At 37.9% G+C, this 12,596-nt stretch overlaps 1 protein-coding gene across 1 annotated transcript in view; it reads right to left on the bottom strand.

Moving 5' to 3' along the window:
• Positions 1-12,596, bottom strand: part of TTC23L (tetratricopeptide repeat domain 23 like) — a 58,299-nt gene that overhangs the window by 19,514 nt on the left and 26,189 nt on the right. The window contains exons 4-7 of the mRNA XM_064375919.1: positions 9,459-9,602; positions 7,963-8,088; positions 5,471-5,648; positions 3,568-3,674 (exon numbers count right to left, since the gene is read on the bottom strand). Of these exons, the coding sequence (XP_064231989.1) occupies positions 3,568-3,674; positions 5,471-5,648; positions 7,963-8,088; positions 9,459-9,602 (555 nt within the window). The remainder of the gene's footprint in view (positions 1-3,567; positions 3,675-5,470; positions 5,649-7,962; positions 8,089-9,458; positions 9,603-12,596) is intronic.

The raw sequence follows: 12,596 nt of genomic DNA, 5'->3' as shown, positions 1-12,596 counted from the left end.
TTAAATTTTACTAGACATTATCAATTTAGTCTCCAAATTTCATATCAATTTACACTCACTTTACTAGTTATGAATAAACAGACCCATTTACTCATAATTTGCCAACTGCTATATATTTTTAAATTTTAAAAATGTTGACATAGGATGAGTGAAATTTTAATCTAGCATTTTTAAAGATAAATATCGTTTTAAGATGTGTGACATCCTACCAAATTGCTCTCCAGAGTTTTTATCAAATGTTCTTATCAATTCTGGTGTTATCATTTTTTTAAATTTTGACAATTTGGTAGACAAAAAGAGTAACTTTGCTTTTACTTAATTACTAGTATGATTGAAACTTTTTCTATATGAATTTTGGCCTTATTTATTATTTTTAGAGACAGGGTCTTACTGTGTTGTCCAGGTTAGAGTGCAGTGGCACACTCATAGCTCATTGCAGACTCAAACTCCTGGCTCAAGCAATCCTCCTGTCTCAGCCTCCTGAATAGCTAGGACTATAGGTACATGCTACCACACTCAGCTATTTTTTTTTTCTTGGTAGAGATGGGCTCTCACTATGTTGCCCAAGCTGGTCTAAATTCCTGGCTTCAAGTGATCTTCTCACCTTGGCCTCTGTATTTATTTTTTATCCAGGGCTTGATACTTTTTTAAAACCTATTTTTTTCTACATAAACATAAATGTTAGCTCTTACATTTAGGAAAATGATCCATTATTAATATTTGTGTATGGCATGAGTTTAAGAGTCCAATTTTTTTTTTTTTTGGCATGTGGTTTCCAGTTATTCCAATATCATTTGTTGTAAAGACTATCCTTTCCATATTGAATTACTTTTGCACATTTATCAAAAATTAATTGGTCGTAATTATACGGGTCTATTTCTATACTCCATTGTTTTCTGATGATTCTGATCTCTGTGTCTGTCCTTTCACAATATACCACATTCTCTTGATTAGTGCTTTATAGTAAATCTTAAAATCAGGTGCTATGATTCCTCCAACTGTATGCTTTTCCAAAACCATTTTAGCTATCCTAATTTCTTTGCTTTTCCATACAAATTTTAGAGTCATATTGTCTATTTTTACAAATGCTTCTGTTGGGATTTTGATTGTAATTATGTTAAATCCACAGATCAATCTTGGAAGACTGATATCTTTACTATATCATCTTCCAATTCATACATAGCATGTCTATTTATTTAGGTCATCTTTAATTTAGTTTTGTAGTTTTCAGCACACAAATACTGTACATATTTTGATAAATTTATACCTAAGTATTTTACATGCAGGGATGGGGCTACTGTGATATTTTTTAAAATTTTTGTTTCCAGTTGTTCATTGCTACTATGTAGAAATACAATTAAGTTTTGTGCATTGACCTTGTATCCTGTGATCTTGCTAAACTTAAACATATTAGTACTAGGATTTTTGTAGATTAGTTGGCATTTTCTTCAGAGACAATCATTTTGACAGCAAATAGGGACCATTTTATTTTTCTTGCTTTCTTGCATTTGCTGGACTTCTTCTAGTACTATGCTGAATAGGAGTAGTGAGAGTGAACATCCTTGCCTTGTTCTTGATCTTACGGAGTAAAATAGTTACCACTAAGCATGAAATTAGTTGTAGGGTTTTTGTATATGCCTTTTATCAGAATAAGGAAGTTCCCTTCCATCATGAATGGATGTTAAATACTGTCAGATGCTTTTTCTGCAACAACTGATAAAATCATGTGCTTTCTATGACTGGACTGTTAATATGGCAGAGGTACACTGACTGAGATTTGAATATTAAACCAGTGTAACATCCTCAATAAAAACTTCACTTGATCACGGTAGTCTGTGACCATACCACCCTAAACACGCTGGACATCATTTGACCATGGTATGTTATTTATACACTGCTATATATTTTGTTGCTTTTTTAAACTACGTACATGAAAGGTCTTGATCTGTAGTTGTCTTTTTTTTTCCTTGTAATGTTTTTGCGGAGTTTTGATATCAGGTTGTGCTGGCCTCATAAAATTAGCAAGTGTTTTCTCCTCTTCTATTTTCTGAGAGAGATTATGTAGAATTGGTATTAGTCCTTCTTTAGATGTTAGAATTCCCTGGTGAAATCATCTGGGCCTGGAGATTTCTTTCTTAAAAGATTAACTACAAATTCATTAAAAAGAAATAGTTATGGGTCTATCCAGGTTATCTGTTCATCTTGACTACATTGTTTCTAATTTTACTTATGGTACTTTGTGACAAATAAAAATGTTAGACATTTTTATAATTAAATCTGTCAAACTATTCTTTGATGGTGTGTCCTTGTGTGCTTAGAAAAGTTCTTTCCTCCAATTTTTAAAAATATTTTAGCATTTTTATTCAAGTACTATATTTTCTTCTAGTTAATTTACATTTTTAGTTTTGATGCATAAAATGTTAATCCATCTGAAATTTAATTTAGTGAATGAGATAATAAAAAACTCTATATTTTTAAAATTAAAAATTAGTATATAAGAAAAGAATAAGGCGGCCTTGAAATCTCTCAACTCTATAAACATAAACATTTAAAAGAAAAGCTAAAATTTGTATATATTCACAGATTAAATTTCTTATGACCACAAGACTACTTTTAAAAAGCTCAAGTATATGTGGAGATATATACTGTGAATATAGAAGAGGAAATCTTAAAAGGAGAAAAATGATTAGCTGAAAAACAAAGAATCAGGAAGTCTTCAATGGATATTTATGCTTAAGAAAGTAATTAAAAGATCAAAACTTCTGCAAATTGAAAAAAATGTTTATTTAATGACATGGGGAATACAAGCATTGAAAAAAGTAGGATGCAAAGCTTTCTCTATAATTCTATCCTTCTCCCTAACTGGAAAATAACATACACAAAAAGGTTACATTTATAAGCAGAGAAAATAGACATTTTTTTAAATGATCAAGTTACATTCTTCATGGAGCCTAAATTCCTCCTGACAGGCCATTGAATACATCAGTGTCCATTAATCTGATCAAGCCAGCAGAGAATGATACATTGTCCTCCCTCGCTGGTTCATTTGTGCCTCTCCCAAAGCCACCCACTTTCAAAAAGATGACCTTGCCAGACAAAGAACTATTGTTGAAGCATAAATTAATCAGTTGGTTTTCTCTGGAATCTGTAGTAACATGGGTCAAGAAAATTCTGCTAACAAACATTCTCTCTTATAAGCCAGAGTAAAAGAGTCAAGGAGACTGAAAGTGGAGGAGGAGACTGGGAGCCATTTATCACTGAATTTTCTCATCAACTAATACTGCACAGGCCACATTCATAGTGTGTGTGATCTCTACTAGTTAGGAAGGCGAATCTTGCTGAGATTCAAAATAAATAAAGGATATAGAAATCAGGTGATTTATTTGTTTCTGACATTCTAACAAATGTGAGGATATAGTATCAGGTCTAAATTAATGTGTAATTGATTTTGTATGAGACTGTGACCAGCCTAATCTTTCCATTACAGGGATAAATAGCTGAATATGCCAATGTGCTTTCCTCATGTGACTGAAAAATGATAACTTCAAGGCTATCTCTTTTACCTACCTGTGCTGGGCCTCTCCAGACATGGCATAAGCTTTGGCCAGTAACGCACTCGTTTCTGCAGTTTTGGGGCTGACTTCAGTGAACAAAGAAACACAGATAGAATGAGCCTGGAATAAAGAAAGTCATGACAAGGTAAGCAACCAAATGAGAGTGTTCACTGTAGATTCAGATGAGAAGTGAGTTTGAGTCCCAGCTCTGCCACTTCCTAGCTCTGAGTCTTGAGCAAGTAATTTCACTTTCCTTTGTAGAAGGAATATATAATTGCCACTGATTAGGGTTTGGGAAAGATTAAGTGAGATGGTATATGCTGGGTGGTTTTCTAACCACTTTATATTTATTAATTTAATGTTTCAACAACTTTTTGTGGCAAATACGATTCTCATTATCCGTGATTTACTTGAAGCCAGTCTTGGAAATGTAAATCACGGATAATGAGAATCGTATTTGCCACAAAAAGTTGTTGTAAACATTAAATAAATTAATAAATGTAAAGTGGTTAGAAAACCATCCAGCATATAGTAAGCACTAAAAAAGTGTTAGATTTTATATTATTTGTGCTAAAATGGAAGGAGCAACACTCAGAAAAGAGAAAGAAACATTTGAGTCCACATCCACCAGCAACAAAAGAACCACATGTGCTTAATATTTCACAGGCCAAATACTGTGAGGTTTTTCAAAGAGCTGAAGGGATTATCACAGAAGACTTTGGAGCCAAGACACAGAGCAGAGTTGTTGTAAGTACAGGCTGTAGGGTCAAATTTGGAGTTCAAATCCCTGCTTTACTATTTGTTAGCTGTACAATGTCAGCTGAGTTAGCTATAACTCTTTGTGCTTCTGTTTTCTCATCCTTAAAATGAGATAAAACAATAATGGTATTTACTTTATAGAGCTTTGCACAGATGAAGTGAATCAATATATCCTCTAGGGCACTTAGAAAAAGCATTCCATGAATTTTAGCTCTTATCTTTTGGGAAACACTGATATTTATTGTTTTATTCATTCTGATCTGACCACTGCTTTAAGAAAGTCTGGAATACAAAAACCAGACTGGCTTTCTCTGTAAGCAGTGGACTCCCTGCCTTCAGAGTAGCATTCTCTAACATCTCTCCACTGTGTGATGTTTATAATCGTGGATTGTCAGATTGTTTGCAATGCCTTTTCTTCAGAATGTGTTTTCATGTATACTGTTAGATTGCATTGCACCTTTTCTATGATACAGGATATCTGGTATTTTGATCTGTTTGTCACTGTGGGAGATACTTGAAGCCACAGGCAGCATTCTCCTTTGGAAGAGAGAAAAGGTGAATTTAGCAGCTTCAAGTACATGATACATAAAAGTACCCTAAACTGTTACCATATGATAGACTCAACATTCCTTCCTATGTTTTATTTTGTTTTCCCCTGGGCATTTGCCAAGTTAGTTACCTCCAAGTGAAACACCCTTTTGTTAGTTTAACCTTAGGTTTGGAAATACAATCAACTAGACTGGTTTAAAGTATAAATGACAGCATTACCCTACAATACCATGATTTTCATTTAAAAGGTCCTTTGTTTTTGCTGAAGATTTAAGTTCGGCTGCCCCTCTGTCTTTTTTCCTTGGAGGAGACTCACACTTTGCTTCTTTTCCTGGCACCAACAGAGATGAGAGTGGGTACCTGGGACGGGGAAGTGCTGTCTGCATATCAAATGACACAGCACTTTCACCCACCTGAGTCAGTGTTCTCCGCCCTGGTCATTTAAGGTTTGATCAAGGGCTCTTAGGTGGATCTGGAGGAAAGTCAGGGTTAAAATAGAATCAATTATACCCCTTGTTCTTCTGAGAAGCCCATGGTTCCCTGCCCCTGAGAACCAGGCCTGGGGCCAAACAAGGTGACCTAGCCTGGGCTCCAGCCAACCCACCGACCTGCTGCAAGTACTGGATGGCCTGGTTGTGGTTCTTCCTCAGCTGCTCGATCTGAGCAGTTTCCTCATACAGGCTGATCAGATCTGATGTCCTATCACTCTTGGCAGCAATCACATCGCCAATTGCCTTTTCAAAGTATGCCAGAGCTAGGTTCAGCCTGTGGATGGCCAAGGAGGCTCTGCAAGAAAAGGGATTAAAGTAGAAAGTCACTGAGAGGCCACTTACTTTGCAGACACAAAAGGAAATGATTCCAAGAATTAAAGAATTTGGCCTTCACAAGCCCATCATCTTTGTAGCTGGCTCAAAACTCCAGCCTTGCTGTAAATAAACTCCAATTATCCTGCATTTTACCCATCAGATTCCACTGATGACCACTCATTAAACCCATTACTATGTTGTGCTATTGTCTAATTTTTTAAAAAAGCAAATGGAAAAAATGGCTTCCAGGAATTCACAAGATGGGATAATTTACCCATAAACATAGACTTTCTAAAATCAAAATAAAATTTTATTACCTCTGGTTCCCTCTCTTTCAGGCCAAAGAAAGTTTTTGCTTTGTTTTGTTCAATTTAATTTGGCCTATTCCTCCTCAGCTAAAAATGAGAAAGGATAGGAAAAAAAAAAGTAAATATTCCATAAATTATAGTATACCATACAATAAAATACTTCAGAGACATTAAAAGTCATGTTTTCTTTTTAGACAGATATGGGGAGATATTAAAAATATGCTAAAAGGAAAAAGATATAAAACTGTACTTCAAATGTGATCCACATAATGATATAGTTATTGATATCCATATATATCTGTCCAAAATGTTCATAGCAGTTATGTCTGTGTGGTGGAATCACAATTGGCTTTTTTATTCTTCATACCTGTCTATATTTTCAAATTTTCCACAACAAAGTTGGAAATACAATTTTTTTAAATGAAGATAAAACAGTATCTCTTTGAGGTTTATTTTTCCAGAGGCAGCAAGGCAAAATGAGAACATGGATAGTTCAAAGCTGGTTCTAGTAGTTATCAGCTTTATCACACTCTACAAGCCTATCCTATATTTCCTTCTAAATAAAGCAATTGAGTATATCTATATTGCAAGGCTGCTGTGAAGAATAATATTAAGTGTAAAATCATCTAACATATAGCAGATATACAATCAATATTCCTTCTTCCTCACTCCAATCTTTGAATTCCTAAGTTGAACTAAAAATGTATGTGTGAGTCAGGTGTGGTGGTGTCTGCCTATAGTCTCTGCTACTGAGGAGGTTGAATCCAGGAGTTCAAGGTTTCAGTGAGTTCTGACTGCACCCTGCACTCCAGCCTGAATGACAGAGTGAAAAGCTATAGAATGAAAATAATAGAAATACATATCCGTATCGGCTGTGGTGATGACTGAGTGAAATAAATTATGTAAAGCACTTAGAACAGTGTCTAGTATGTAGTTATACTTAGCAGGCACTCCAACGCTTAGAACAGATATGCATAAAAAAGGTACTCAATAAATACTGGAGAATGGATGAATAAAATGAGCACCAGAGTTTTTCTGAAAAAGGAATAAGACTATCTTTCACATAAGGCAGAAGAAACTTTAGTCCCTATGTGACAGGAGTAGACATTCACCAGACTCTAATTTATGGCCCTATGGACTTAAGTCATAGTTTGATTTAGTTCTGGACATTCCAACATCTCCCCATTTCCCATTTGACTTCTAGATTCATGGTTGTTTAGAGGAGGCAGACACGACGCATGTATTTCATTTACTTACCATTCAGTCATATACCGTACCATGCCAAGTACTTACAGTTTTGGAAACAGATTGCTTTCAAGGATGTAGAGATATTTGAAAAATCTAGGGAACAGTAAATTCTTTATTCCTTTTCTTCTAATAATCTGATGGGCCCACATTCATTTCTAAATATTCTGATTCTCAGAGGATCCCTAACTCAACAGCAAGACAGTTAAATCTTGTCTGGCTTAAACAAATGCCATGAACTTTGTTTTCATATGGAACAGAACTTTCCTTAAAAATGTACATGCTGTGTGTAGCTTTCACAGCTTCCAGTTAATTGTCTTCATTACGTGTTCCTTCATCTAAAATGTCACATGTAGTGACAAAAATAGGTGGCAATTCAGAGAAAAGCATAATCTTAGAGTGAGAGGCATTTATAAGGAATACTAAGAGTTAATGAGTCCAGATCATGGATCCAACACTTACAAGCTATGCTGTCTTGGGCAATTTGTTTAACCTCGGCTTCAGTCTCCTTGACCCCCCTTCAATAAAATAATAATCATACCAACTACCTCAATGGTTGTTGTGAGGATTAAATGGGACAGTACACAAAAAGTACAGTGTAGGTGTTTGGTAAATATGAGCCTTTTTTTATTATTATTTGAGTTTCTGGGGTTTTTTTGCTCTAAATATTTTTCTCCCTTATATCACGTAATTCCAGGACTCATTCATAAAAGCCTCAGCTTCTCCAAGTCCAGATCTTACCTGCCCAAAGCAAGTGTTAGGTCTTTCTCAGAGACTTTTAATTCACAAACACCTCCTTTATATAATTCTTTCAGCTCCTTCATGTTTCTCTCTGCCTTCTGCAGGTTGAAATAGGCTTCTCTGCCAGTGAAATAGTCAAGGAAAATGCCAAGCACTCAAACTAACTGCCACTGCACAGGAGCGGGTGATAAGGAAACAAAAGGGGCTCTTGGAAAAATGAAGCAATATTAAAAATGGGTACTTAACTATGTTCTCTATTTTCCATGTATTATGTTGTTAGGAAGGAAGAATGCTTTAGAAAAGGTACAGGGGCTTGGGTTTCCTGCGGTGGTTGCCTGAATCCAAGACTAGAGTAGGTAGGGACTGTTTGCAGGAATGAACGGAAACTGTAAATTACACTCAATTTCCTTTAGAGGCATCTACTGCATGACAATAGTTATTCATTCTTCCCAAGCCAGTTCCTGTGAATGGTAAAAGAGAGGAACTAATTATGCTGAAAGGAACTTTCTGGATCATTTAGAAAGTCCAAGCAAAGCAGGTTTTTGGCCAGAAGCAAACAGCAGAAAAGCAAAAACCCCCTTAATTCCCAAACATTCTTCTATTTCCCACATTTTCAATAGTCCCCTGCTAAGGGTATTACAGAAGGCGGCCACATATCAGATTTTACAAGTTGAGCATTAGGACCAAAAAAGTAGGGAGGGGGATGTGAAGAGAGGAGACTGGGAACACATGGGCACAGGGTGCTCATGGTGATTTGTGAGCATCAAATGCCCTTAACATCTTTCCAGTGGAGATGGTACAAAAGGTTATCAAAATCCCAAGTTCTGAGGAAAGGCACCTATAACAGTCCCCCTCTGGGGATTTGGAGAACTACTTGTTTTGTCTACTTTGCTTGGCCTCCAGCCTCATGGGCAGTATCCCCAAGAGCATTTCAAAAAACTGAAATGATCAAGAGTCAGCTTAATCAGTGGTTTTGGGCTGCACCTTATAATCACTGGAGGGCTTTAAAAAATTTCAATGAACAGATGTGCCTCAGAGCTACTCAGTCAAAACCTTTGGGGTAGGAACAGATAGCAGAAATTCTTAAAGCTCCCCAGGGGATTAAAATGTGTGGCCTACTTTGCCAAAATGTACTTTAAATTACCACCCATTCTCTCCATCCCTACACCACCACCACATCCTCATCCTCATTGCTAATATTGATTTTCTTGCGTGCTCAATGAAGAGCAGAACAGACTCAGAAAATCTTCGACTGGCTAGGTGACGTGTCGCTAATGAAACCCCTTCCATGGCTCAATACAGAGCTTATATGAACAGACACAGGAAGAGAATACATACCCTTTATGATGGAGAGGAGAGGGTTGTGGAGGGCCTGGATGTTGGAATAGATCTATAAGGGCTTGGTCCCATCTCCCACCCTCCTGTATGAAATGACCCATCTGGCATGTGTGACCTGTGGCCCCAAACACTAAATTCAACTGGGAAGGGAAGGATATCGGTTCTGCAGGAGCCAGGCCACCCCCAGAGTGTAGTACAGCATGACCAGAGCTTCCAGGATTTCCTCTTTCTCCTTATCTGAGGTCGTATTTGCCTTCCAGGTCAACAGTGTATTCTTAGCGGATGCAGCATGTTTCTTGGCCTGAAATGGGAGGCCTAGGGGAGTTAAAGGGTGGGTAGCAAGAAGACAGACATTAAAAAGGCATGCTTCAGTCAAAAACATTCCTGGGAGGGGATAAAGTGGGCAGTGCGGTTGTCATATGGTCTATAGTATTGGTTCCTAAATTTGACTGTGAATTAGAATTACCTGAAATGCTTGTAAAGAATATAGATTCCTGGGCCCCACCCAAGACCTACTAAGTGGGGAATCTCTAGAGAAGAGGGGTCCAGGAATCTCTCATTTTAATCTGTACCACACGTGGTTCTTATTTAGCCCTCTCAACATTAACTTTCAGAACTCAGTTTGGAACTCAAGATAGAGACAGGAATTGAAGGTAAGTATCCTATTCCTGATTCTGCCACGAATGCCACGTGACCTTTTCAACCCACAAAGCTTCTCCATCCTCCAATTGTTGAACAACAATAATAATTACAGAAGCTGCCCTTACCAAACACATAGAGAGAGTCCAGGAACAAAGGAGGTTATGCCATAGAGTGCTGTGCATTGAGCTTTCATAAAAGGCATTCTATAAATACAAGGGCTTATGAATGCAATTACTTCCATCTGGGGATTTTTTTTTCAATCTAAGATGAATCTGATGATACTAATTGGTCACACAACACCCATAAAAAGAATGCAATTGCTATATGCAGTGAGGTCCCAAACTAAGAAGACAAAGGCAAGGCCAGACCCCAGCTAGACAGAACTGGTGGGGTTTTTCCCCTTGTTTTCTTTCCTTTTCCTTTTCCTTTTTTTGTTTGTTTGATTTTTTAGATTAAAAAATACAAACCCTTGTGTCAAGGGCTGAGTTTCGATAGATTGCGGTGAGAGAGCTGCTCTGCTACATATAAAACCCTAAGCCAGAGGCAGGTCATCTAGTGATTTAGCACCAGATTCCCCTCAAATATGCATTGCATGAAGGGTGAAGGGGCAGCCCCCTTTCCAGCCACATCTCATTTCTTTTTCCCCCTGTTTTCTAACTAAAGGCTGGTATTCCTGGGCACTTAAATGAACTGCTATTTGTTCAGTCAACAGAGGTAGACCTGGGAAGACTGAAAACAACGGGTAGGGTTCACTTTCAGTCCTCTCTATGTAGGCACCTAGGGACTGGTAAACATATTCACCCCTGCCAAGTGGGCCACCATGCCCCAAATCCTCACTTCATACCCCCTGCCCCAGTCCTGCTCAGCAAGTTGCCTTTGGCTCCTGAAGCCTAGTTCACTGAATAGGTACAAGTCAATGGCAATAAGGATACATTTAAAAGTTTGTCTTTGATACCTGCAGCCCTGATGTGTTCTAAGTGCACCTCCTGAATGAGTTACGGCAATGAAAGGGAACAAGTTCTTGGGTCCTTAGAACTAAGCTCTAGATTCCTGGGCCCCTGGGTGGGGTCCAGGAATCTAGAACCATGTTCTAAGGACCTCCTGAATGAGTTACAGCAATGAAAGGGAACAAGGCCTTCCCTGGGAGAGTTCTAAAGGTGACCCAGGTTCCTTTTCCCTTTTGCAGCCATCGTCTAAGCAGCAGTGGTCAGAATGAAGTTCAATCCTTTTGTGACTTCTGACCAAAGCAAGAACCATAAAAACAATTTCAAATGCACCTTCTCAAATTCACAAGAAGATTGTCTTCCCCTCTTTCCAAAGAGCTGAGACAAAAGTACAATGCTTGATCCATGCCCCATCAAAAGGATGATGAAGTTCAGATGGTGCAAGGACACTATAAAGGTCAGTAAACTGGCACAGTTATCCACGTTTACCAGAAGAAATATGGCATCAATACTGACAGGGTGCAGTGGGAAAAGGCTAATGGCACAACTATCCATGTGGGCATTGACCCCACCAAGGCAGTTATCACTAGGCTAAAACTGGAAAAGAAAAAAGATGCTTGAGTGGAAAGCCAAATCTTATTTAGCGGGAATGGAAAATGGTAGATATAAGAAAGAAACATTTGAGAAGAGGCGGGGGAAAGCACCCCTATATATACCTTTCATTAAAAACTGCAAAAATAAAAATAAATAAAGGTGATCCAGAGTCAAGAAGTCTCTGCAGAACACTCAGAAATATCAGTTCTATAGGTCTCAACTGAAGAGAAAAATGGACTTTGGTGAAAGAGAGGGCTGTGTCCTAAGTTAAGAGTGACCTTCAAATTGCACTGTGCATTATAAGCACCCTGTTAAAATGCAGATTCCTGTACCGCACTTCCAGTAGTCACAGCTCACAAGTTCTGGGGTAAGAACCAAGAATATACATTTACAACAAGAAACCATGTTTCAGGTGGTAACCAATGATTCTCATTTGTAAGAACTAATCTTGGTAATAATGCAAGGTTGCATGAGGACCATATTTGAAGAAACATAGAGTGAAATCTTTAAAGAAGAAATAGGACTCATCTTGTTTTTCAAGAGTGGATAGGATTTTTGACTGACACAAGGAGGGATTTCCACTTGGATTAAATAGCTTGAGGCCATGAAGACAGAAAAAGCAAGTGTGTGTATGTGTGTGTACTACACTGGTGGATGAAGTTGGGTGGATATAGGATTGCTAGGGAAGGAAGAAAGATGACTGAAGGGACACTCTGAATTGAAAAACATATAAGCTATGCACTGAATATGTAAAAAGTCTTGGATGATGTCTTAATTTGTATGTGCTGTTATAACAGAACACCTGAGACCAGGTAATAAAGAACAGAAATTTCTCACAGTTCTGGAGGCTGAAAAGTGTAAGATGAAGACACCAGCTTCTTGCGAAGGACCTCTTGCCGTGTCCCACATATGACGAAAAGTGGAAGAGAATGAGGTCCATATACCACAAAAAGCCGCTTTTGTAAGGGCCTTAATCCCATTGATGAGGGAGGAGCCCTCACAGCCTAATCACCTCTGAAAGGCCCCACCTCTTGATGCTATCACATTGGCAGCACTGGACCATAGCAGATGCCAAGATGAGGAGGTTGAATTTGATCTGTGAGGTAACAGGGAGTC

The sequence above is a fragment of the Aotus nancymaae genome, unplaced genomic scaffold, assembly GCF_030222135.1.
Source record: "Aotus nancymaae isolate 86718 unplaced genomic scaffold, 86718_ANA_hifiasm-v0.15.2.pri h1tg000014l, whole genome shotgun sequence".
NCBI classification, from domain to species: domain Eukaryota; kingdom Metazoa; phylum Chordata; class Mammalia; order Primates; family Aotidae; genus Aotus; species Aotus nancymaae.
The sequence above is the reverse complement of the archived record's forward strand: the minus strand, read 5'-3'. Positions and strand labels throughout refer to the sequence as shown.